This window comes from Mytilus trossulus, chromosome 14, assembly GCF_036588685.1.
Source record: "Mytilus trossulus isolate FHL-02 chromosome 14, PNRI_Mtr1.1.1.hap1, whole genome shotgun sequence".
Lineage (NCBI taxonomy): Eukaryota > Metazoa > Mollusca > Bivalvia > Mytilida > Mytilidae > Mytilus > Mytilus trossulus.
The window spans coordinates 36,057,383-36,084,155 of NC_086386.1; the positions used below are offsets into that span (position 1 = coordinate 36,057,383).

Sequence of the window (26,773 nt, forward strand, 5' to 3'; positions counted from 1 at the left end):
TTGTGTTTGTAAGAAGGTTGTGAATGAATTTTGCTTAATACGAGTACAAAAACAAGTTGGCAAAAAGAGTGCACAATTAGTAACCATTGGAATATCAAGTCTTAACTCATCAAACATATAAATGTATGGTCGATTAAAAGTAAAGCATTTTGCAAATATCATCTTCACTGTATTTTCTGAAAGAATCAGTGTGGTTCGTCAAAAAATAAGAATTATTAAAACCCAAAACAATTAATTTTGAATATCTACGATTCCCATTTTTTATAGAACAAGATATGTTTAATGACGTGATGAAGTAAATCATTTGATGGATGATGTCAAGCGTAGAAAAATCAAGTCTTATTGTTGCTACAAAATTGCAGAGATTGTGATCTGTGATTTAACAGTAGATCTGTAGAATTTTTGAAAATTCACATCTGATTGACACAACTCGGTGAATAAAGCTTATCATTATATTTTTGAAAGCCATATTTTACCGTGAAAAAAATAGTCAACACTTTCGAAAGATGATAAGTCGAACATCTTGATGATCCAGCTATGTATCGGTCTTTATACGGAGTTTTGTGAAGTTTTTGGTATCTGTATACTGATATATTATGCTCATAGTTCATATTAGTTTCTGAATGCGCTTCTGAATGTTTGATCGAATAGCTTTGATCCATTCAGATAAAGTGTCTAGTTCTGGTTCATATAGTTAACTCTTTACCCATTTTCCAGCATATCTCACAAATGCATGCATCAGTAAACTGAAATTCTTTGTCCAGTTGATTGACAATTCTGTATTTTGGTCCCTTTGCTAACAACTCTCTTAGTTGTTCATTAATAACGATACCAAGGTAGACAGTTATAACATGACCAGATGGAGTATTATTCTATTTTGACAATGCATTTGAGGACGTTTAGATTTCACATTTGTGAGGTTAAATGCCTCTAAAATCTTATGAAATTAAAAATCCAAGACAATATTCTAACTGGGTGCCACAGACGACGAATACAAATTCCGATATCGTGGTTAACTTATCTTGACACCAGATGACAGAAGCAAAAATGTACTTGCCCTTATAGATGAGACAACATTTACGGAAGACCTTTAACATTTGATTCCCTCAGCGAAAACAGAATACTTTAAAAACATTTTTCAGTCTCAGAGATTAATACTTGTTAAAGTAATAGAGTAAAAAACGTTTTGACGACGACAACGAACGTCAAAATGATGACAAAAAGTAAATATTTTAAAAAATAGATGAATATATATATAAAAGAAAGAGTGTTATCAGTTCAAAACAATATTATACAATTGTAGATCCTGTTGCTTTACCAATCCCAATAACTTCAAATGTTTATCGTTTCTTTATCCTCTGACAAATTGTTAATCCATCAGAAAATCATTCATCTATGGCTAATGCGTTTTAAAATTCAATATGATGATAACAACGATATGTATTACTTGATTTATTTCACTTCTTGACTGGGCGGGGTTTAACCGGTTCGCGTATCAAGACCAGTCCATCTATAGACAGGTGTTTTGGGATAAACTCACCACTGAAGTGTCCAGTTATTCGTCCCATATCACACACTCGGCTCATTTGTATATCCATTTGGTAACACTGATAAGTGATTAGAAATCTATAATGATTATAACGGAATTCATCCTTATCACACACATCTTCTAATAGACTGTCCATATGCAAATTAAAATGAAACTCCGCCCGATCAGTTGAAACTACATTGGTAATACAACAAGATGTTTATTTCTGTCAACATATCGTGAGATTCAACATTAAAGCGAATGTATCATCTGGTATAAAATATTTCTGATTAAAATAACAAGTCAGAAGGTTTACAACGGATGGATTTGAGAATGGATTTCAAGATTCTTTTTGTTAATCCGATGACAGTAGTCATTAATCTGTTGCTGCTTTCAACAATCACAGGTAACTTATTCATAAATCTTGTTCTGTAATTGTTTGTCCTTTATAACGTTTTTTTTTATTGTCATTTGTGAGATTTGTATATCACTAGTCCAGAAGTCAGTACTTTTGTTTCGCCATTATTAGCATTGATGTATCAATAGTTATACAAAAGAAATTTGCAGGGTGATTTTTCTGTTTGTAAGAAGGTTGTGAATGAATTTTGCTTAATACGAGTACAAAAACAAGTTGGCAAAAAGAGTGCACAATTAGTAACCATTGGAATATCAAGTCTTAACTCATCAAACATATAAATGTATGGTCGATTAAAAGTAAAGCATTTTGCAAATATCATCTTCACTGTATTTTCTGAAAGAATCAGTGTGGTTCGTCAAAAAATAAGAATTATTAAAACCCAAAACAATTAATTTTGAATATCTACGATTCCCATTTTTTATAGAACAAGATATGTTTAATGACGTGATGAAGTAAATCATTTGATGGATGATGTCAAGCGTAGAAAAATCAAGTCTTATTGTTGCTACAAAATTGCAGAGATTGTGATCTGTGATTTAACAGTAGATCTGTAGAATTTTTGAAAATTCACATCTGATTGACACAACTCGGTGAATAAAGCTTATCATTATATTTTTGAAAGCCATATTTTACCGTGAAAAAAATAGTCAACACTTTCGAAAGATGATAAGTCGAACATCTTGATGATCCAGCTATGTATCGGTCTTTATACGGAGTTTTGTGAAGTTTTGGTATCTGTATACTGATATATTATGCTCATAGTTCATATTAGTTTCTGAATGCGCTTCTGAATGATTGATCGAATAGCTTTGATCCATTCAGATAAAGTGTCTAGTTCTGGTTCATATAGTTAACTCTTTACCCATTTTCCAGCATAGCTCACAAATGCATGCATCAGTTAACTTTGTCCAGTTGATTGACAATTCTGTATTTTGGTCCCTTAGCTAACAACTCTCTTAGTTGTTCATTAATTACGATACCAAAGTAGACAGTTATAACATGACCAGATGGAATATTATTCTATTTTGACAATGCATATGAGGACGTTTAAATTTCACATTTGTGAGGTTAAAGGCCTCTAAAATCTTTTGAAATTAAAAATCCAAGACAATATTCTAACTGGGTGCCACAGAAGACGAATACATATTCCGATATCGTGGTTAACTTATCTTGACACCAGATGACAGAAGCAAAAATGTACTTGCCCTTATAGATGAGACAACATTTACGGAAGACCTTTAACATTTGAATCCCTAAGCGAAAACAGAATACTTTAGAAACATTTTTAAGTCTCAGAAATTAATACTTGTTAAAAAAGGTTTTGACGACGACAACGAACGTCAAAATGATGACAAAAAGTAAATATTTTAAAAAATATATGAATATATATATAAAAGAAAGAGTGTTATCAGTTCATAACAATATTATACAATTGTAGATCCTGTTGCTTTAACATTACCAATAACTTCAAATGTTTATCGTTTCTTTAGCCTCTGACAAATTGTTTATCCATCAGAAAATCATTCATCTATGGCTAATGCGTTTTTAATTTCAATATAATGATAAACACGATATGTACAACAAGATGTTTATTTCTGTCAACCTACGTGAAATTCAACATTAAAGCGAGTGTATCATCTGGTATAGAATATTTCTGGTTAAAATAATAAGTCAGAAGGTTTACAACGGATTGATTTGAGAATGGATTTCAAGATTCGTTTTGTTAATCCGATGACAGTAGTCATTAATCTGTTACTGCTTTCACCAATCACAGGTAACTTATTCTTAAATCTTTTTCTGTAATTGTTTGTCTTTTATAACTTTTTTTATTGTCATTTGTGAGATTTATATATCACTAGTTCAGAAGTCAGTACTTTTGTTTTGACATTATAAGCATTGATGTGTCAATAATTATGAAATGACCGTTTACAAAAATGCGAATATTTCGAAATACTGAGTATTTTCTGCCATAGAATATATAACCATCACTGTTTTAAGCATTATCTCTCGGAACTTAGGGTCTGTAAAGTCCTGCGACGTCGTACTTAATTTAGCCTTATGTGATTAGCGCCTCACAGATCAGTCTTATAAGATGAAACGCACGTTTGGTGTACACTCATTAAAGCCTGGTATCTATGGTGATTATGAATTATAAGAAAAAAACACCCGATGTCAAACATTTATATAAGATTACCAGTCGAATTTTGCATGTAAAACGTTAAATAAAAATCAAAAGCTGAATGCTTTGAAATCTGACTTGATTCATTCACTTTCCATCCAAGATAGCGAATTTAATGTTTAGGCTACTGGTTACTCACATTAAATAGGTTTCCTTTCACAAATCGATATTATATTACTGGATCTACAAATTGTTCAAGGAAACCTCTTTCAGAACTTTAGGCATATCTTCTACAAATAACCGAATTCGAATCAACGCCCTTCTTCTCGTGTAATAGTGCACATTTATTTTCTATGCATGAGGAAATATTATTAGTTACATAGTGTGTTAGTGTCCTAATATGATATATACAGGGTCAGTAAATTCCATATGGGGTGAGAGCGAAGCGCGAACCCCATATGGAATTTACTTACCCTGTATATATCATATTAGGTCACTAGCACAGTATGTAACTAATTTATCTTACCGACTATCTTTATTTGTTGAATTTAGACTAAAGCGTAGGAAGAACACCCCTCTTTATGAAATTAGAATATTGTTAACCTGCACGAGCATACCGTTTCAATGAGATATGTTCATATCATACATCGGAGAGCAGATTACTGCTGAGAAATGTGAATTTGATCATTGGGAAGTTGAAATCATCATGACTGTCATCGATTTTAGTTTGCAGTCGTCCATTTGTATCAATATTAATATTGAGGAAAAGATCAAGGTATGAAGCAGTCCTCCTTGTACCAGTAATATTCTAAATGTAAATTTCATTGGAATATATGAAATATATTTGATGCAAGTACTGACTAAAATGAATTATTCAGTGATAGGACATCACCAATATATCTGAAAGTAAAACTAAAGAAATTTGCAAGGTGATTTTTCTGTTTGTCTTTTAGAAGGTTGTGAATGAATTTTGCTTAATACGAGTACAAAAACAAGTTGGCTAAAAGAGTGCACAATTAGTAACCATTGAAATATCAAGTCTAAACTCATCAAACTTATAAATATATGGTCGATTAAAAAGTAAAGCATTTTGTAAATATCATCATCACTGTATTGTCTGAAAGAATTAGTGTGGTTCTTCAAAAAATAAGAGTTATTAAAACCCAAAACAATAAAATAATATCTACGATTCCCATTTTTTATAGAACAATATATGTTAAATGACGTGATGAAGTAAATCTTTTGATGGGTGATAGTAGTGTCAAGCGTAGAAAAATCAAGTCTAAGTGTTGCTACAAAATTGCAGAGATTGTGATCTGAGATTTAGCAGTAGATCTGTAGATTGTTTTGAAAATTCACATCTGATTGACACAACTCGGTGAATAAAGCTTATCACTATATGTTTGGAGGCCATCTTTTACTGTTCAAATATAGTCAACACTTTAGAAAGATGATTAGTCGAACATCTTGATGATCCAGCTATGTATCGGTCTTTATACGGAGTTTTGTGAAGTTTTGGTATCAGTATACTGATATATTATGCTCATAGTTCATATTAGTTTCTGAATGCGCTTCTGAATTATTGATCGAATAGCTTTGATCCATTCAGATAAAGTGTCTAGTTCTGGTTCATATAGTTTACTCTTTACCCATTTTCCAGCATATCTCACAAATGCATGCATCAGTAAACTGAAGTTCTTTGTCCAGTTGATTGACAATTCTGTATTTTGGTCCCTTAGCTAACAACTCTCTTAGTTGTTCATTAATTACGATACCAAGGTAGACAGTTATAACATGACCAGATGCAATATTATTCTATTTTGACACTGCATATGATGACGTTTGGATTTCACATTTGTGAGATTAAATGCCTCTAAAATCTTTTGAAATTAAAAATCCAAGACAATATTCTAACTGGGTGCCACAGACGACGAATACAAATTCCGATATCATGGTTAACTTATCTTGACACCAGATGACAGAAGCAAAAATGTACTTGCTGTTATAGATGAGACAACATTTACGAAAGACCTTATTTACCTTATTTACTTTATTATTTCACGTTTACTTTGAAAGAGTTGGTATTACTTGCTTCATAAAAAAAGAATGGCCAACGTAGATACAAGTATCTTGTTTTAGGGAGGGATAAATCCTACTTTGTAAAGAATCACTCTGATTCAAACAAAAAATTCTCTGAAACTGATATTATCAAGATGCTTGATTTCTGGATTGACAACATAATTGTTACGTTCGGAGGACGTGTTTTTCTACAGACTGTCGGCATTCCAATGGGAACAAACTGTGTTCCTCTACTTGCCGACTTGTTTCTTAATTAATATGAGGCTGACTTCATGCAGGAACTTTTTAGGACGAAAGATAAGAAGAGAGCAATATCCTTTAACTCTACTTTCCACTATATAGATGATGTTCTTTCACTAAACAATTCAAAATTTGATGACTATGTGGAACGCATCTATCCCATCGAACTAGAGATAATGGATACAACAGATACAGTTAAGTCGGCTTCATATCTTGACTTACATCTAGAAATTGACATTGAAGGTCGGTTGAAAACAAAACTTTACGACAAAAGAGATGATTTCAGCTTTCCAATTGTGAACTTTCCATTTCTTAGTAGCAACATTCCAGCAGCACCTGTATACGGGGTACATATCTCCCAATTAATACGATATGCTCGTGCATGCATTTCTTATCATGATTTTCTTGAGAGAGGGTTGCTGCTCACAAGGAAGCTACTAAACCAAGAGTTCCAAATCATAAGTTGAAATTATCCCTTCGTAAATTTTACGGACGCCATCACGAGTTAGTTGACCGTTATGGTATAACCGTTTCACAAATGATATCGGATATGTTCCTTACGTCGTAACTACAATCCCCTTCCCTTTCATGAATGTGACCTACCGAATTAGACTATTTACCGGATTTGTAATCACATAAGCAACACGACGGGTGCCACATGTGGAGCAGGATCTGCTTACCCTTCCAGAGCACCTGAGATCACCCCTAGTTTTTGTTGAGTGCGTGTTGTTTATTCTTTAGTTTTCTATGGTGTGTCATGTTTACTATTTTTTTTCGGCTTGTCTTTTTAATTTTTAGCCATGGCGTTGTCAGTTTGTTTAAGATTTATGAGTTTGACAATCCCTTTGGTATCTTTCGTCCCTTTTTTGTAGAAAAATCGTTCTCTTAATTTATGAGCATTGAACCCTTTTTGAATCCGTTGTATAACATTTTTTAAACAACGTGTACACATGTGTACATATGTTGTCGGTTATCTCAGAAGATAATTGGATTAATTAATGGTCAATTAAACCATTGTTAGCTCACTAGATGTATCAAAATATTCTAACAGGTGTTAATGAAACTGACAACTTTGTAGAATGTAGAAGGCACTCGAAAGAGTTTTCATTAAACACAAAAAAAATTAAAATTGATCTTCTAATCTCTAGGAAAACAGTTTCTTACATAGTTACTCGTGAATTATCGGATTTATATAATATCAATAGTTAAATTGTAAATTCTAAAGTCCGTGACGAGGCTATGACTTAAAAATTGACAATTGAACTATCTCGATTGAATGAATCCGATAATCCATTGTTATCAATATAAGAATCTATATATATATTGAATTATGTCAGAATCGTAGCAATGATATATCTGTTAATTTAATACTCATTATCACAGATGTTGTCAGATATGTTCCTTCTGTCGAATCAGTTCCCTTTTTATGAATATAACCTACCGAATAAAATTATCTACCGGAATTGTAATGACATGATCAACACGACGGATGACAAATGTAGAACAGGATCTGCTTACCATTCCGGAGAACATGAGATCACCCCATTTTTAATGCGGAACGTGTTTCTTAGTCTTTAGATTTCTATGTTGTGTCTTGTGCATCTTTTCTTTTTTTTTTTTATATTTTTTTTTTTTTTTTTTTTTTAAGACTTGAAATACATTTATTGAAAATCACCTGATTACATTTTCCTTGTATAACTCAGGGAAGAATACACAAGGGGCCCTGTGTTTACAATGATCCAACGTCCAGGGATAAACGGTGGACTCTATCATAAAAAAAAAATCTATTTAATATTTTTTTCCATACATAAGTTATACATTCATATTAATTACACAGATTGAGTTTGCGTATAAAATGTTCACAATATTCTACAGTAAATAAAATACATTAATAAAAGTCCCCCAAAACACACTACAATCTACACAATAATTTACCTTTACTTATATAATTGGCATTTAATTTTTTGTACTTTTAACACCTGGATTACATTGTTATGTGTCGGTCAGTGGTTTTATAGGTCACATGCTCGACCTTGTAAATGCGTGTATTGTATATTTCTATCGTTGGATGTATTATGTTCTAAAAAGGAAAAGAAAGTAAGTACAAATTATTTCGTCACTTACTAATGTATAAGATTTATTATAAGTTTTATTTCAGCTGCAAAATTTTCTTTTTTGGATGATAATGATTTGTCCATAGATTCAATTAAACTTCCCAGTTCCCTTTTTGCATATGCTATCAATTGACTGGAAGTAAAACTTTTAGACTGATATTTGATTATATTCCTACATTTCCAAATAATCCATTTAACTGTATTCATAATCGTATTAGTTATGGCATTGTACTTTTTTTTTGTAATCGTACATTCCTAGCATGATAAGTTCTTCGCTCAATGGAATATATACTGTGTTATTTAGTACATTATATGTTTTAAGCGCATCAAAAATGTGTTCCCAAACAACCATTATAATGTTACAGTTGTGAAAAAGGTGTGTGAGAGTTTCGTTTTCTGTTTTACAAAAATGGCATTTGCCATTATTTGATTTGCCCATTCTAAATAGTTTTTGCTCCGTATAGATAATGTTATGAACAATTTTCCAGCTAATCTGATTTGCTTTCCTAGAGGACATACTTTTATTTAAATTTATCCAGATCTTTTTCCACGGTAATTCCGAATTATACTGAATATTCCATTTTATTTGACAGTTTGGAACTATATCTAAATTTAACGAATATTGGATTAATTTCAAAGATATCTCACTTGGGATTACTACTTTATTCTGTTTATCGTAAAATTCAAATGTATTTTTAATATAATAACCATTTTTGGGGGGTTCTGGATCAACGTGGACGTTTTTTAGTCTGTCCTTGAACAATTTAGGAATAGCTAATTTCAGCCTTGCCCATTCCGAGATCCAGTTTCTCTTATCTTTAAGAGTATTGTATATAAAGTTGTCGCTATTGATGTTTTTCGTTTCTTCATCCCAAATATCTTTTATTGTATGAATTCCACTTTTTCCGAAGTTAGGGAAAAAAATAGGTTTTTTATTGTATTGAATTTTTATGTTTCCAAAAAGTTGTTGGTTTAGGATATCGTTTTTATTTATTGGACTTTGTATACTTAAAAATTTTGACCACGTTTTAATTAACTCAAGATAGTATTTTGGAAAATTTTCCATTTGCAATCCTCGTAAGTCCGAACACTTTGCTAAAAAATTATTACAATTATATTTGATATCAAACTTCTGTAGCCACCATTTGGCTATTGTGTTCCAGTTATCGGTTTTTGATCTTAAAATCTTTTGCATACTTTTGATTTGTTTGGATTTAATGAACGAGTCTATATTGATCATACCAATCCCCCCTTCTTCTAACGGTAAGCAACACACGTCCCTTTTAATTAAATTTACTTTCCCCTGCCATATAAAATTCCACATGACATTGTTTATTTCTTTTTTATATTTTTCAGGTATACCTCGCATTTCGATTTCGAACCCTATTTTAGAAATGATCAATGATTTTAATATTAAGACTCTGCCCTTCAATGTTAGGTCACGAGATTTCCAAACCTCAAGACACGCCTTAATCTTCTTTATTTTTTCTAACCATATAGCTTCTATATCAACACTATATCAATGCATGACTCCCAATGCTTTAATTGGTTCGCTAGACCACCTAATTTTTTTTATATTTTGGTGTTTTATTTTTCCAACGACCCAAATATACCCCTACAGTCTTTTCATAATTTATCTTAGCACCCGATGCTTTCTCATATATTTATAAAACCTTGAATGTTTCCTCTATTGATTCCTCTGTTCTATTAAAAAATTGTGTATCGTCTGCAAACATGTTAATCTTAACCTCTTTCTTTTCATTTTTTATGTCAGGGTGGGGTAAATTTATTCCTTGAATTTTCGGATTAGCCCTAATTGTGGCTGCCATCGGCTCTGCTTGTAAAATGTAAAGCATCGGCGATATTGGACAGCCCTGACGGATTGATCTAGAAATTGGGACGTATCTTGATTGAAAACCGTTAGTCATTAAACAAGTTTTAGCATTTTTTAGTAACATTTTAACCCATTCCCGAAAATTTTCCCCAAATTGAAATTTTTCTAAACATGCATCTTTTCTTGTCTTTTGTCTCTTTAACCTTTGAGAAGTCGGTTTATTTTCGATCTATGAGTTTGACTGTTCCTCTGGTATCTTACGCCGCTCTGTTCTAAAACTTGCATTATCAGCAGTATCTCGCCTTATATCGGAGTACCCTTCCCTTATGTTACTAAATTGAAAAAAATGAATCATTCTAGACATTCTTTTAATTTTGTTAAATACGACCGTAAATTTATCAAATATAATAAAAAAGACCCATTTTTCTATAATAACACGAGACGTGTTACAAATTTATTACATAATACTATCGAAATTTGCATATTTCATTTAACACACCCCAGTCACCTTAAATAGTAGACATCTGTTTAATCTTTAAAACGACGTAATGGATGATTTTTTTTCATAACATATGACTAAGGATTTATTTCTAAAAGAAAAAAAAAAGCATCGTTTTAAACAATCGACTGTGTTGCATTAAATCTAAAAGTGGGTTAACAGATATCCATGTACGCTAAAAGACAACATGATTTCTTAAGTAACATTCTAGTGATATTATTATGTTAATATAGTATGCTTCATTTCTTAAAATCGTAAAATGTAAATATTTGTTGAATGCAACTCTAGTTATTTGTATTTTTAAGTGAGAAAACTGTGCAAAGGGGGAATTTAGAACTCTTTTGTCCAAGAAAAGACTCCACCATGGTCGAAAGAAAAAAATGAGAAAAAAACAAAGATAAGTTCACAAAAACTCAACAAAAAACATAGATAGATATAGGAAAATGTGGTAGCGTTCATTTCTCCTTGACGATTAGAATGATCAACTGATTTGACTGATCATTATACATGAATTCCAATTACAACGGTACGAGTCATCTGACAGATGCGGCTAATTCGACACCCCCACAAATGCAATCTGAAATTGTCTCACATGATAGTTTAAAATTGTCATTTGACGACTACGGAAAAGCATTTCAACCATCTTGGAAGATTTCTTGAATCACATATATAGATAAATACGACTACGTAATAGGTGCTTTATAATTTCATTTATTCTCGGTAACTGCATATTGTGAAGCAAATAAAGGCTCCATAGAAGAAATATGTTTTGGTTTGGAGATGCGTCCGGATTTATTTGTTCCGAGGTTACCAAAATTTAAGTACAGATTTTTAAGAAATATTGACATCAGTATGATATTTTTATACGCAACATACATGTAAATACTGCTTATTAAAATAAACCTCTTTTTAGATGCAATTTGTGTACTGCCTCCAGAACTCAGGAATACGGAATGGATTTATAATTATACCAAACCAGATGATAACCAACCGGTAACAACTACACTTAGGTTTCAGAATACAGTTTTACCAGATTCATCAATAAATTTAAATGTAGTTGGAACGACAATGAACGATTGGACGTGCATATCTGACTTAACATTGTCAGATACAGAATCTGTTGTTGTTTTTAAGTAAGACTATATAATATATCCCGTTATAATAGCTTCTTTTGATTTCTTATCATTAAATTAGATACACATAACCATGCTAGTCGCACTGTTCCCCCTTTTTATATTTGATAGCGATTCAAATAAGGGTCGATCCTTTTAGAATTCGATTTATCAAATAATGTGTAAAAGTCATAGTTAAAACTATTATAAACATTGTTCTATTTATAATACTTGTTGAATATGCATCTGTTCCACATCAGATTCTAGTTATTTCTGATTTTGATATAATAAAACAAATTATCTATTCTGAAAAGTATTTACCCGAGTTGCTAATTACAAACGTTTTTTTCAATTGCACAAGATGTAACCTAACGTAATACATCCAGTAAAAGCAAAACAAAAACAAACATTCAGTTCAACTAATACTTCTGTTTTCACACTAATGAGCTAACGATTTTCATACTCTTATGTCATAGCTACCAAAGGTAAAGTTTTTGATAAGAGGCAGGAGTTACAAAAGGGACTATCAAACTTCCTAGGTCGACGAGAAATCTAAGAGCCTGGTACAACAAAGACAAATAACGATCCCCCTAAAAAAATTGTTTTTATCGATACGAACCTTATCATATGTGGGTGATCCGGAAAAATAAGAAGAAAGTGCCGAAAACGGCTTAGAAGACGAAAAAATGTAACAAATCTATTCAAGACTATACCAATAACACCATACCTGTTTTATTAACCCAAACGTTGTTTAGTGAGAAGACTTGCCATAGTTACAAATACAATAAGCTGATTAAACTAATACCCTGCAATGTATGCGGGCCGAAGTAGGTCATATGTATTAATATATTTCCTTTTTTATTTTATTTCTATTCTGTTTTAGGAGCGATAGCAGCTATTCTGAAGGGCCATTTGGAGGTAGTAGATGGTTATATCTTTGTATGAAATTCACAAAGGTCACTGACAACTTGTTTTACTTCTACTTATTATCAGGTATTATTATTTTTTTCATCAGTCATCTTAGTTTAAATTTATCTTTATCTGATGATTAAACGTTTGTATGTTTGTATGTTTGAATGTCTAGGAATGACTTGTATTCTTGTTCTTTAAGATGTTGTCTTTGTTACTATTTTGAGGTCAATACAAGTCTTAAAAACAAAGATACAAAAATGATAATATTTATGTTGAGAAGTTGACAAGCCGCTGTCAAGAAGTTAGAAAAATAAAATCAAAGGTCAGTGATACATATTGCTAAACAAATATAGTGGACAAATATTATGAACGTCCTCTTTTCTAGGAATATAATTTTTGGGTATGTAAATCTGCTTACCAAATATATGTATGATTTTTTTTCAAAACCTTCTGACTTTAAGGCAGTTCTAGAAATTCATCAATATTACTAGTTCAACTGCTGATTGAAATATGTTTTTCCTGCTGAATAGAACTAAATGTTACTGATTAGAATCAAGTGTTCCCGAGCCGACTAACAATGTGTGTTTCTGAGTAAACCTACCTAATCAGAATAACAAAACTGTTCAGATGTTCCAAATAAATATGTTTTTCTTTAATATTGTTTAATTATTTGCCATGCTTATCTTTACATTTGTCAACACAGTATACACTTGCTGATAAATATGACAAATGATCAAATTTATGATTTTTTTTTATATTTAATAAAAAAAAAATCACCCTTGTAAACTACATCCTTTTTCGCTGAATATTTTATTCTCCGTTAATTGCAAACAAGGTAGATGTGTATACCATAAACATAACTATAGTTATTTTAATTTTAATATTTGTTAATTAAATTTGAAATATTCAGATGTGGATACTACTATATTTCCAAATGAAAGGGCATTCAATCCTCCAGCAAACAGTCAACCAAGTAATTCTGACCCACTGTGTAGTACGTTTTGTCAATATACATCAGAACCAAAAATACGCACGCTGCAAAGGACAGGTAATTCTGACCCACTGTGTAGTACGTTTTGTCAATATACATCAGAACAAAAAATACGCACGCTGCAAAAGACAGGTAATTCTGACCCATTGTGTTGTACATTTTGTCAATATACATCAGAACCCAAAGTACACACGCTGCAAAAGACAGGTAATTCTGACCCACTGTGTAGTACGTTTTGTCAATATACATCAGAACCAAAAAAATACGCACGCTGCAAAAGACAGGTTATTCTAACCCACTGTGTTGTACATTTTGTCAATATACATCAGAACCCAAAGTACATACGCTGCAAAAGACAGATAATTCTGACCCACTGTGTAGTACGTTTTGTCAATACACTTGGAACCAAAAATACACATGCTGCAAAAGACAGGTAATTTGTTAGAGAAACTGTATAAATACGCAGGTGTGGTATAAGCATCAATGCCACAACTATCTGTTGACTGAGTTGTAATTTCACTGAGATAGATTAAGAGATAGTACCACAAGAAAAAGCCAAGAAAACGTGTCGAAATGCCTAAAACACCGATCTAAACAACAGTGGCTAAACAAACCTTCGAATTGTAGAAAAGTGGAATTATTCTGAAACCATTTGTGTGAAGGAAAAAAGAACTAATAGGGAAAGATAGATGGAGTTTGCCTGTATATAACATGTATAAACAAATAAATCTGCAGGCATGTAGATGAAGTATGACAAAAACACATTTCTTATAATGATATGCATCGTAAGAAATGTTGCTGTGTTATATCTAATTCGTTTATTAGTCTTTCAGCATCAATGTTTATCAGCCGTCCGTCCGTAAGCTATCCCCTTCATATTTTTTTTATCAACCTATCATTTCTGGGGTAAATTTAATTGGAATGCTATATCACAATTTTTAATAGTTTTTTTCATTTTTTTGTTAAAACATCGTGGTCAAAAGAACGACATCGTTTATGAATTAATTAAATGAATGCTTTTAAATATATTTGTTGATATATTTATCTTTTTGGTCTATTGGTCCGTTCGTCCGTCCGTTCGTCCGTCCGTTCGTTCGTCCGTTCGTCTCTCCCGTTTCAGGGTAAAAATTCTGGTAAAGGTGGAAGGTTCAGATCTCACATAACACGTTTAACTCTGTCACTTTTTAGCGCCTGTACCAATTGAGGAGATTCTGGCAATTGCTTGTTTTGTATGGGTTTTGTTTTTGTTTATTTAATTTATATCTTCTTGAGTAGAGTATAAGGTCCTTTTTCACTAAACCAGTACACAATTTTAGTTTGAGGCAATCTGAATCCTTCCTCTGGATGAAGATTTTTGTCTCGTATGATGGCTTTCTGCTGTTATTGGCTCTTTTGTTTGGTTGTTGTTTCTTTGACACATTCCTCTCTTCCATTCTTTGAGCATCCGTGTACGAAGGACACATTCTTGATACGAACGTTTCGCTGTTTGTCTTTTTTCTTTTTTAGCCATGGCGGTGTCAGTTTATTTTCGATTTATAAGTTTGACTGTCCCTCTGGTATCTTTCATCCCACTTTTAAAGAGACATTTATCATATTCATATTAATATGTATATGGGTGGAGAGTTGTCTCATTGGCACTCACACCACATCTTCTTATATCTATATACACAGAAACAGGCAACTTATATGTTGCATTACAATTTATTCCTGTGTAATCATTTTTTTTCTCTACCAGGTACTACCGATGTTGTGCCAAGTGACGCAGCTTTGTGTACGCCTTGTGAAAGTCCATGTGAAGAACGTAAGTTAAATATGATTAATTCATTAGACTTGAATATTAGTTAAAGCAACACAATTTCCTGAAGTGTTCAAAATCTAACACTTAATGCAATTAACTGGGAACATAGTTGGCTTTGATAATGGATATATATATATATATATATACAACTCGTCTAATATATATATGTTTTTATCCAACGCAGTCATAGGTTTGAACGTAGTTTTCAATTTAGACTCGTATATATATAGAGAATAATACATGGCAAAATCCGTATCATATGTCGTATCATCCCGAGACATCAATATCAGCCCGAGGGCCTTTAGGCCCAAGGGATGATATTGGTCGAGGGTGATACGGCATGTGATACGGATTTTGCCATGTATTATACGCTTTATCATATATTTCAACAGAAGAGTATTATATTATATGAACTGTTTTCTGATCCATAGCACTGGGTTACCTTCAGTTCTGCTTTTGTCTTGTTTCAAAGCCTTAAAATAACTGCTCAATTATTTATACGAAGCACCTGGGTTACCTTACAATCTGTTGTTTTGAAAATATTTTGTTTATTATTGTATTTATTTGAGTGTTTTGTATTTTTCATAGTTGCATTTAGTGTGCCAAAAAATATGTTGTAAAAGCTTGATGTTTGTGACGTCGCATACAATATGAAAACTTGACGTTCGTGACGTTACATACCAAACAATGACGTCATTCAAAAAATTTACTTATTTTAAAAAAAAAATTCTTAAGCAAAAAAAAAAACAAAAAAACTTACTGTATTAAAAAAAAAAAAAAAAAAAAAAAAGGTATGCGATACGGATTTTACCATGCGATACGGGGTATGCGATACGGGTTTAGCTATGCGATACGGGGTATGCGATACAGGGTAGGTGATACAGACTGGAAAAACGAACCTTTATTAGATATACAAAATAGCTGTATTTTGTACTAAATATATGATAAATATTTATATTACTTACTTTAATAATGCTCTCGTCTCGGTAATAAAATGGCACTTATCTCCATATCTAACCTTTGAATCTCGGCCAATCGCATTGTAACAAGACGGACGGGAACATAGATTGCACGAATTGCTACTTGTTATATACATAATACGATTGCATGTAAATATCTATTTAATTATAAAAGTTAAAAGTAAACTGAATCTTAAATTTTAAATCATTATATGTTTATTATTAAATGTTAGTTGATTTTATTATTAAAAACCTTTTGCCGGAAATATTAATTTAGTTACTTCTTATAAATGCACTAACATTACATGGTGATTTAACTAAAAAGAAAGAAAAGTAAATAGAATTTAAATAAGAGGTATATCTGAAAAAATAAATTTACATAAAAGTCCATATCAGAAAATATTCGCATTTAATATGAGATCACTTCAAGCTATCTATTTCCCGTAGATTTTTAGCTGAACACATTCTTTCGATATAAGAATCAGTCACGTGTCTTTAAATTTACATCCCAACTAACACTCTAAGGGAGGATCGCCCTTACCAGAGCAGCCTACCTCGAGTTTCTTTGTTTTGCATGCTTTTTGTTCTGTAATATTTTGGTGGGAATGTCGAATAAAAAACTCGAAATATGCGGAAGGAGCACCAACTTTAACGAAAAAAAACAAATCAAATTTCCAGTATCTGTGCTAGGAATCGAACTGAAGACCTTCATTATATGAAACCACGATGTATGCCCCTACAACAGGACGACTGGATACAAACTCACTGACAATTTAACATATTCAAACATTGTATCTATGGCTCATAAAAGGTATATACTGTATAGCATTATATATAATCATATTTTAACTATTGACTCAAATTCTCATATTTGATTTTTAACTAAAATAAAATAAACGATGTCCAATGCATGAACTCGCATCCGCATATTTTGTGTATTTTAGTAAGGACAGTATGTACTTAACCACTGGGTGGCCTTCGAAGATTGCCAACGGTCATAAAACCCGATAAAGATATACATATACAGATACATGTTCATAGATAGAAAATAAATGAGTTTTTGTAGATCAGTCTGTCAAATGTTTTACCCATGTCACACATTCAATGTTGACAGTCCTTTGTGTTTGATTTTGCCTTTTGATTTTGGTCTTTCCTTTTTGAATTTTGCCCGGAGTTCAGTATTTTTGTGTTTTACTTTTTCCTTTTAATTAGAAAACAAGCGAAATGCATGCGTAACCAAACTCTAGGTACGGAAATAATTTTGAGGTCACATGAATACGGATTAAATGAGGTCAAATTATTCACTTGCAAGTTAAATTATTATCTGTTGTTTCTTAGCTTATGTTGATAAAATTAAACTGTAACTGATGATTAAAAAGAAACATATTCCTTTTCATATCTGGTAGTTGATGCCCATTCAAAACTTAAATTATGGAAACAATGGGTACGTGGATTTTTTTTTATTGATTTTAAGTAATTATAATGCGATTTAAAAAAAAAATCAATAATTGATAATCATTCCTAATTTGCTACTAAAAAAATGTTATTAATAAATATGAAGTTAATACTATTACAGGGGTAGTAGCTTGTCCAGACCTTAGGCTTACTTCAGTAAATTTCACTACTATAACAAACAATAGTGGTATAAACTACCAAGACAATATAACTTATGCTTGTATCACCGGCTATGAATTGAAGTCTGGTAACCTAACTCGTGAATGTTTGGCTAATGAAAGCTGGAGTGGCAGTCCTCCAGTCTGCGGTAAGTCCACTGTATAGATCATTAAATACAAAGATCGTACAAGATATTTGTTGCTTCGCACAAGGAAGCTATTAAACCAAGAGTTCCAAATGGTGAAGTTGAAAATTTTACGGACGCCATCACGGAGTTGGTTGACCGTTATCATAATTATGGAATAACCGTTTCACACATGATATCGGATATGTTCCTTACGTCGTAACTTCAATCCTCTTCCCTTTCATGAATGTGACCTACCGAATTAGACTATTTACCGGATTGATTATAACATGAGCAACACGACGGGTGCCATATATGGAGCAGGCTCTGCTTACCCTTCTGGAACACCTGAGATCAACCCCAGGTTTTAGTAGGGTCGTAATGCTTATTTTTCAGTTTTATATGTTGTGTCATGTGTACTATTGTTTGTCTGTTTGTCTTTTTCATTTTTGGTCATGGCCTTGTCAGTTTATTTTCGAATTATAAGTTTGACTGCCTCTCAGGTATCTTTTGTCCCTCTTTTACTTCTAAGGAATAGATAATTAAAAATTTATATTTACACAATTCTCAAGAACAAATGTAAAAATAAAAATTGCCAACGAGAAGCGATGTACAAAGGTTCAAATGAAGTGGAGGAAACAAATTATAGGCAATTGTACGACCTTCAACGACCAGAAAAACAATGGCGTATAAAAGCTATGCACTGTACCGAAATGAACAAATATGATACCATAGCTAGTATCTAACGGTCAAGATTTTAACAAACAAATTTGAGAAGAATCAACTATTGATAATCTATCATAATTTACTACTTGCATTATTATATTATTCAATCAAGCAACTCTATTAACTTTATGAATTAGAGCTTAATACTATTGTAGAGGTAGTATCTTGTCCAGACCTTGCTCCAGTAAACTCCGCCACTATAACTGCTGAGACTGGTAAAAACTACCAAGACAATATAACTTACGCTTGTAACAAAGGTTATGAATTGAAGTCTGGTGACCTGACTCGTCAATGTCAGGATGATAAAGCCTGGAGTGGAAGTCCTCCAGTCTGCGGTAAGAACATTTGAAGCTGACACTTTTAATATATATATCGTATACGATATTTCTTTTTTAAGGCATAATCATAATTTCAATATATGCAAACGCCTGTACTAGGTCAGGAACATGATAGTTGTTGTCCTGTGCAAGGAAACAAATATATACTAAGGTCATCCTCGAGCAATTTTGATTTATTGGTTTAGAAAGATAATTTGTTTAATTGTAAAAAGATATAATACATAGTAGCAATCTTATACTGTTCTGATTGTTTTGTTTTGTTTATTTCCATTAATCTATCTTTATTGTAAGTATTTGGAAGTTGTTTTAAAGATCAAGTATTCATAATTATGAATTATCACCTAATTGTTAATATTTCATTATTCAATCAAGCAACTCTATGAACTTTATGACTTAGAGCTTAATACTATTGTAGAGATAGTATCGTGTCCAGACCTTGCTCCAGTAAACTTCGCCACTATAACTGCTGAGACTGGTAAAAACTACCAAGGCACAATAACTTATGCTTGTAACAAAGGCTATGAATTGAAGTCTGGCAACTTGATTCGTCAATGTCAGGATGATAAAGCCTGGAGCGGAAGTCCTCCAGTCTGCGGTAAGAACACTTGGATGAAACTTTTAATATAAATATCGTACACGATATTTCTTTTTAAAGGCTTGAGCATGATTTCTACTTTCGAAAATGCCTGTTCCAAGTCAGAAATATGACAGCTGTTGTCCATTCGTTTGATGTACTTTATCATTTGATAATGCGATTTTATTAGGGACTTTCTGTTTTAGATTATCCTCGGAGTTCAGTATTTGTTTGCTTTCACTTTTTTTTTTATGACAAAACAAAATGTGTAGGCAATTTACTATAAAGTAAAGAGGTTTCCGAATTTAATCAAATACATGTTCTTTCAATAGAAAATAATATCTTTCAATTACAATATATCAAAATTCAAATTCTAAATTATGAGGATTCTTGCAAGGAAATAAAGATTCCACAACTGCAACAAGTGTATGACAATATTTCTCAACTCGAGACAGTTAAATTTTGATATTTAGAGCGCGAGGCTTTCCGAGGTTTTTTTTAATAATTGAACTTATACATGTTATACTGTTGAGAGTCCTCAAGAATCTAATAGTTTTTCACTAGTGCGGAGAAATATTTTACTCACACCGGTCAGGAAATGTGAAAAAAACTCAAAAGATAGAAAAACCAAGATATATTAAGGTCATCCTCGAGCAATTTTGATTTGTTGGTTAAGTTGGTTAATTTGTCTTATTTGTAAACAAAAATCATACAAAATAGCAATTTTATACTGTTCTGATTGTTTTGTTTTGTTTATTTCCATTAATCTATCTTTATTGTAAGTATTTAGAAGTTGTTTTAAAGATCAAGTATTCATAATTATGAATTATCACCTAATTGTAAATATTTCATTATTCAATCAAGCAATTCTATGAACTTTATGAATTAGAGCTTAATACTATTACAGAGGTTGTATCTTGTCCAGACCTTGCTCTAGTAAACTTCGCCACTATAACTGCTGAGACTGGTAAAAACTACCAAAGCACAATAACTTACGCTTGTAACAGAGGCTATGAATTGAAGTCTGGCAACCTGATTCGTCAATGTCAGGATGATAAAGCCTGGAGTGGACGTCCTCCAGTCTGCGGTAAGAACACTTGGTTGAAACTTTTAATATAAATATCGTATACGATATTTCTTTTTAAAGGGTTGAGCATGATTTTTCAACATTTGAAAAAGCCTGTGCCAGGTCAGGAATATGACAGCTGTTGTCCATTCGTTTGATGTATTTTTTCATTTGATTATGCGATTTTATTATGGACTTTCTGTTTTAGATTATTCTCGGAGTTCAGTATTGTTTTGCTTCTACCTTTTTTATGACAAAACAAAATGTATAGGCAGTTTACTATAAAGTAAAGAGGTTTCCGAATTTAATCAAATACATGTTCTTTTAATAGAAAATAATATCTTTCAATTACAATATATCAAAAATTCAAATTCAAAATTATGAGGATTCTTGCAAGGAAATAAAGATTCCACAACTGCAACAAGTGTATTACGATATTTCTCAACTCGAGACAATTAAATTTTGATATTTAGAGCGCGAGGCTTTCCGAGGTTTTTTAATAATTAAACTTATACTGTTGAGAGTCCTCAAGAATCTAATAGTTTTTCACTAGTGCGGAGAAATGTCTTACTCACACCGGTCAGGAAATGTGAAAAAAACTCAAAAGATAGAAAATCCAAGATATATTAAGGTCATCCTCGAGCAATTTTGATTGTTGGTTAATTTGTCTTATTTCTCAAAAAAAAAAATGTTGAGCAATTTTGTTGTATTCTGATGTTGTTTTTTTTTATTTCTATTACTTTTACTTTTTCTTAAGTACTGAGAAGTTGTTTCACAGATCAACCATTCATAATTATGTATTATCACCTAATTTGCAATATTTCATCATTCAATCAAGCAACTCTATGAACTTTATGACTTAGAGCTTAATACTATTGTAGAGGTAGTATCTTGTCCAGACCTTGCTCTAGTAAACTTCGCTACTATAACTGATGAGACTGGTAAAAACTACCAAGATACAATAACTTACGATTGTAACAGAGGCTATGAATTGAAGTCTGGTGACCTGACTCGTCAATGTCAGGATGATAAAGCCTGGAGTGGACGTCCTCCAGTCTGCGGTAAGAACACTTGGTTGAAACTTTTAATATAAATATCGTACATCCTATTTCTTATTTAAAGAGTAAGCATAATTTCTACATTTAAAAACGCCTGTACCAGGTCAGGAATATTGACAGGTCTCCATTAGTTTGATGTGATTGATCATTTGATTATGCCATTTGATAAAGGATTTTTTGTTTTAAAGTTTCGTCGGTGTTTTTCTTTTCTTTCTGATTTTACTTTTTTATGACCAAAAAAAATGTGAAGGCAGATAAACAATAAAATGAAGAGGTTTTCGAATCTTATTAAAAACATCTTTCTTTCAATAGAAAATAAAATCGTTCAATTGCATTATATCCAAAAGTTCAAAATCAAAATTATGAGGAATCTGCGCAAGGAAACAAAGATATACTAAGGCCATACTCGAGCAATTTTGTTTTGTTGGTTTAGTCAGTAGTTGATATGTCTTATTTCTCAAAAAAATAATCATACATAGCAATTTTATACTGTTCTGATTGTATCTTTTTTGTTTATTGCCATTTCTCTCACTTTATTGTAAGTATTTGGAAGTTGTTTCAAAGATCAACCATTAGTAATTATGTTATATCACCGAATTTGAAATATTTTATTATTCAATCAAGCAACTCTATGAACTTTATGACTTAGAGCTTAATACTATTGTAGAGATAGTATCTTGTCCAGACCTTGCTCTAGTAAACTTCGCCACTATAACTGCTGAGACGGGTAAAAACTACCAAGGCAAAATAACTTACGCTTGTAACAGAGGCTATGAATTGAAGTCTGGTGACCTGACTCGTCAATGTCAGGATGATAAAGCCTGGAGTGGACGTCCTCCAGTCTGCGGTAAGAACACTTGGTTGACACTCTTCTACATAACGCGAGTTTGGCGTACATAACTATAATCCTGGTACCGTTGATAATTATTATCAATCAAATAAATGAACACTTACAAACAAACAAAATAACAACTTCGTTGTCATATGAGTTCTCACTCAAATGGTTTGTATTACATTTGATATAATATCAGTATTGCAAATAATAATTTTAAGCAGTTTTTGTTTAATAAAATACATCTTTAAAAGATTGTTTTATTAAACGAACGTGATAATGTCAAATTCTTTGAGACACCCCCTCTCTTTTATATGGGGAGAGTGAAAATATCCCCGTCGTCGTCAATTGTTAGATTTCACTAAGATCCTCTCATAAGAAATTACTAGGCTGCAATCATCGTAAGGGAATTAAGTTTTATCAATTTTATTAATTTGCCTGCCAACAACACGAGAGTGAAGTGACTAAAATATAACTTTTGGGTAAATGCAAGGCTTTCCTTTTATCTTGACAACTGATGTAGAGAGTAAAAATTCTATTCTATTTTGAAGGTGTTATTGTAATTAAATGACGAAATTCAAATGCAAAAATGATCAACTAGACAAGATCTATAAATAAGTCAACGTAGAAGAAATTGTCAAACGACAAACTATTGTCGATTTTGCCTATCATCTTACGTTATATGATAAATACGATCAGCAACAAAGGATCAACCAATAGTATTGAATACTATCCAAGTCCACAATGTTGACAGTATCTATTGTTGAAGATGCATAGATCATTTTAAAAGCTTAAATTGATTAATCATGTTCTATGTATGCCACTATTCGGCTCACAATTGATTTATGCTACGGACTTTTTAATATTGACAGAATAAGGCGATTAAGTATTTAAATTGTTTTAAATAAATTTTCTCGCCTCCTCAAGAATTCCATTTTATTAAAGTTGATAAAAAGGTCCCGATAACAATTCAAACAAGAAAACTAACGGCCTTATTTATGTAAATAAATGAACGAAAAAAAAAATATATAACACATAAACAAAAGACAACCTTTTTATACTTTGACCGCCTTCTTCGTATTTTATCCTCGATATTGACACAGATTGACAACTTCAAACTAGATTTATGATAAACGTAATGATTTCAATTTTCATATTTGCAACATCTAATTTCTCAGCAGGATCATTAACATTTGTTTAGTCATTACGTTAACCTCATACATGTTCAAACTATGCTGGACTCCGTAAGTAGGTGTATGTGACCTATGGAACAGTCATGAGGGAGTATGACTGACACCAATGCTACATAACTTTTACGATCACTATCGCAAATCGTTTAACCAATTATGTATGTCGCTCTCTCCACTCAATTATGGTATAATCATTAGATTCGTAAGTCGTTTGACTTGTTACTTTAAATTAAGTGTCTGATTCCCGATTGTTTAATTTTTAATTGAGTGATGATTCGCTTGGCGGGTGATGTATGCATAGAAGGAGACGAATCAATCGTCAACTCAATAGGTCTCGTTCCTTTTATAATTCCCTCAGTTTGGTGTCTTGGTTATCCTTATTTTAATCGTTAAATATCCGTCGCTTTCATTAACGCTAGCTGTAGCAAAAAGGTGACGGTTGAAGTTTGACGATTACACGCTATTTCAACCCTCCATTCGGGACCATGTGGTGTTTCGTTTATAATTAACCTTATTTACTGTATCATAAGTTATCAATGAAGTCTAATACAATTGAGAATGGAAATGGGGAATGTGCCAATGAGACAACAACCCGATCATAGAGCAGACAACAGCAGAAGGTCACCAACAGGTCTTCAATGTAGCGAGAAATTCCCGCAGCCGGAGGCTGCCTTCAGCTGACCCATAAACAAATATATATACTAGTTCAGTGATAATGAACGCCATACTAAACTCGAAATTGTACACAAGAAACTTAAATTGTACACAAGAAACTAAAATTAACAAAAGTACAAGACTAACAAAGTCCAGAGGCTCCTGACTTGTGACAGGAGCAAATATGCGGCGGGATTAAAGATGTTTATGAGATCAACCCTCCCCCTACATATTTTGAATTGTTTCTGATAAAAAAAATATGTCAGTTCTGAAATTCTAACCAAAGAATACTTCCATCGTAATTGGTATCATGTCTTTGCTCTTCAACGTTATTCTTTTTTGGCTTTCTGAGCGTCACTGATGAGGCTTATCATGTAGACAAAACGCTCGTCTGGCGTATTAAATATAAGTCTAGATATTTGATAACTATCAATTATACATCCATTTGACAGCATATTGAACAAAACGATATTGTTTCAACACATCGTTAATTTGTTTATCGAGCATTACTTAATTCAATTTATTTTCATTTTCTCTTTAACAGTCCGTATCATCAAACCTACTAGGTGTCAAGGGCACCGTAGAAGGAGGAGGAGATGAGTACACTTGAATACGAGAAGACTATGATGCAGTATTCCTGTATCTGTTGAAGATGCATTTTTTTAAATGCTATCAAAATGAAACCACAATAAAATTGATATGAACATTATCATTTTTTATTAATTATTTAAAAATCTATCTGCAGGTGATATTTCGAAATTGTAAAAAAAATATAATATAAATATGATAACTTATATAGTTTTTTTTATAACTAGGCTTAAATACGGAAACAGTTTAAAGGTGTCAAATAATGGTTTTGATATTGTCTCATATGAATATAATTTAATCAGTGGGTACATTTTATCAACAAATATGTAATAATTCAATTGAAATACTATAGCTAGTATCTAATGATCTAAAGTTTAACAAACCAATTTGAGAAAAATCAAATATGACACACATTACACAACGACAACCACTATACTAGGTTATGCATCCTATTATTTCTCTCTGATATTTAAAAAGATTATGCCTTCGTGTTTTGACCCCCCCCCCCCAACAAAAAAAGCAACCAAAAAAAAAACCCAGTCAACACCATGTACAAAAACAGAAACATTAGAAACATAAAACAGACCAGTTTTCCATAAATTATAAGATATAAAAGGTTAAATTTGACTGAGTATGATTTCGCATTAAAATGATATCATCCTGTTACTAGTTACATAAAATGCCTGTACTGAGTCATGAATATGACAGTTGTTATCCATTCGTTTGATGTGTTTGAGCTTTTGATTTTGCCTTTTGATTAGCGACTTTTTTTTTAATTTCCCCCGGAGTTTTTGGGGATTTACTTTTTACATAATCAATTATCATAAAATCAAAATTCAAATTAAGGTAGATTATAGGTATATGTTTCCCCGAAACTAGAATTTTCTTATACTTTGCCTAACTGAAGATTGTATTCTTTTCAAAATCATAATAAAAAGGATGATTCATTGAACTATTTTTCAAGCTATGAGTTTTAAATTTGCTTACAATGACTCAGAAACACATTTTTGTGCATAAAAAATCTATGAGATAGAATTTTGAAAGAAATTGAGAGAAGATAGGTTTTCTAGTATGCTTCAAGAAAATAATAAGAATAAATGGTGTCACCGAACTTGTTTACTTGCTACAATTTATAATTTAAAATTTTCCCTATCAGTATATATTTTTTTTTTAACTAAAAAGGTTGTCCCATAAAATAGCTAATATAAAAACAGATGTGGTATTTTTGCCTATGAGACAACTGTCCACAAGAGACCAAAATGACACAGACATTAACAACTATAGGTCACCGTACGGCCTTCAACAATGAGCAAAGCCCATACCGTATAGTCAGCTATAAAAGGCCCCGATATGACAATGTAAAACAATTCAAAGGAGAAAAACAACAGCCTTATTTATATATAAAA

General features: G+C 32.0%; 1 protein-coding gene across 20 annotated transcripts in view; it reads left to right on the plus strand.

Moving 5' to 3' along the window:
- Positions 1-25,488, plus strand: part of LOC134696113 (CUB and sushi domain-containing protein 3-like) — a 119,890-nt gene extending 94,402 nt beyond the window's left edge. For 13 of the 20 annotated variants that reach the window (XM_063557722.1, XM_063557721.1, XM_063557726.1 and 10 more), the window contains 6 exons: positions 19,223-19,402; positions 19,821-20,000; positions 20,887-21,066; positions 21,927-22,106; positions 22,771-22,950; positions 25,324-25,488. In XM_063557722.1, coding sequence (XP_063413792.1) covers positions 19,223-19,402; positions 19,821-20,000; positions 20,887-21,066; positions 21,927-22,106; positions 22,771-22,950; positions 25,324-25,379 — 956 coding nt within the window. In that variant the 3' untranslated portion in view covers positions 25,380-25,488. The remainder of the gene's footprint in view (positions 1-19,222; positions 19,403-19,820; positions 20,001-20,886; positions 21,067-21,926; positions 22,107-22,770; positions 22,951-25,323) is intronic. The other 7 variants (XM_063557733.1, XM_063557718.1, XM_063557719.1 and 4 more) reach the window with 7 other exon arrangements.
- Positions 25,489-26,773: the final 1,285 nt, after the last annotated feature.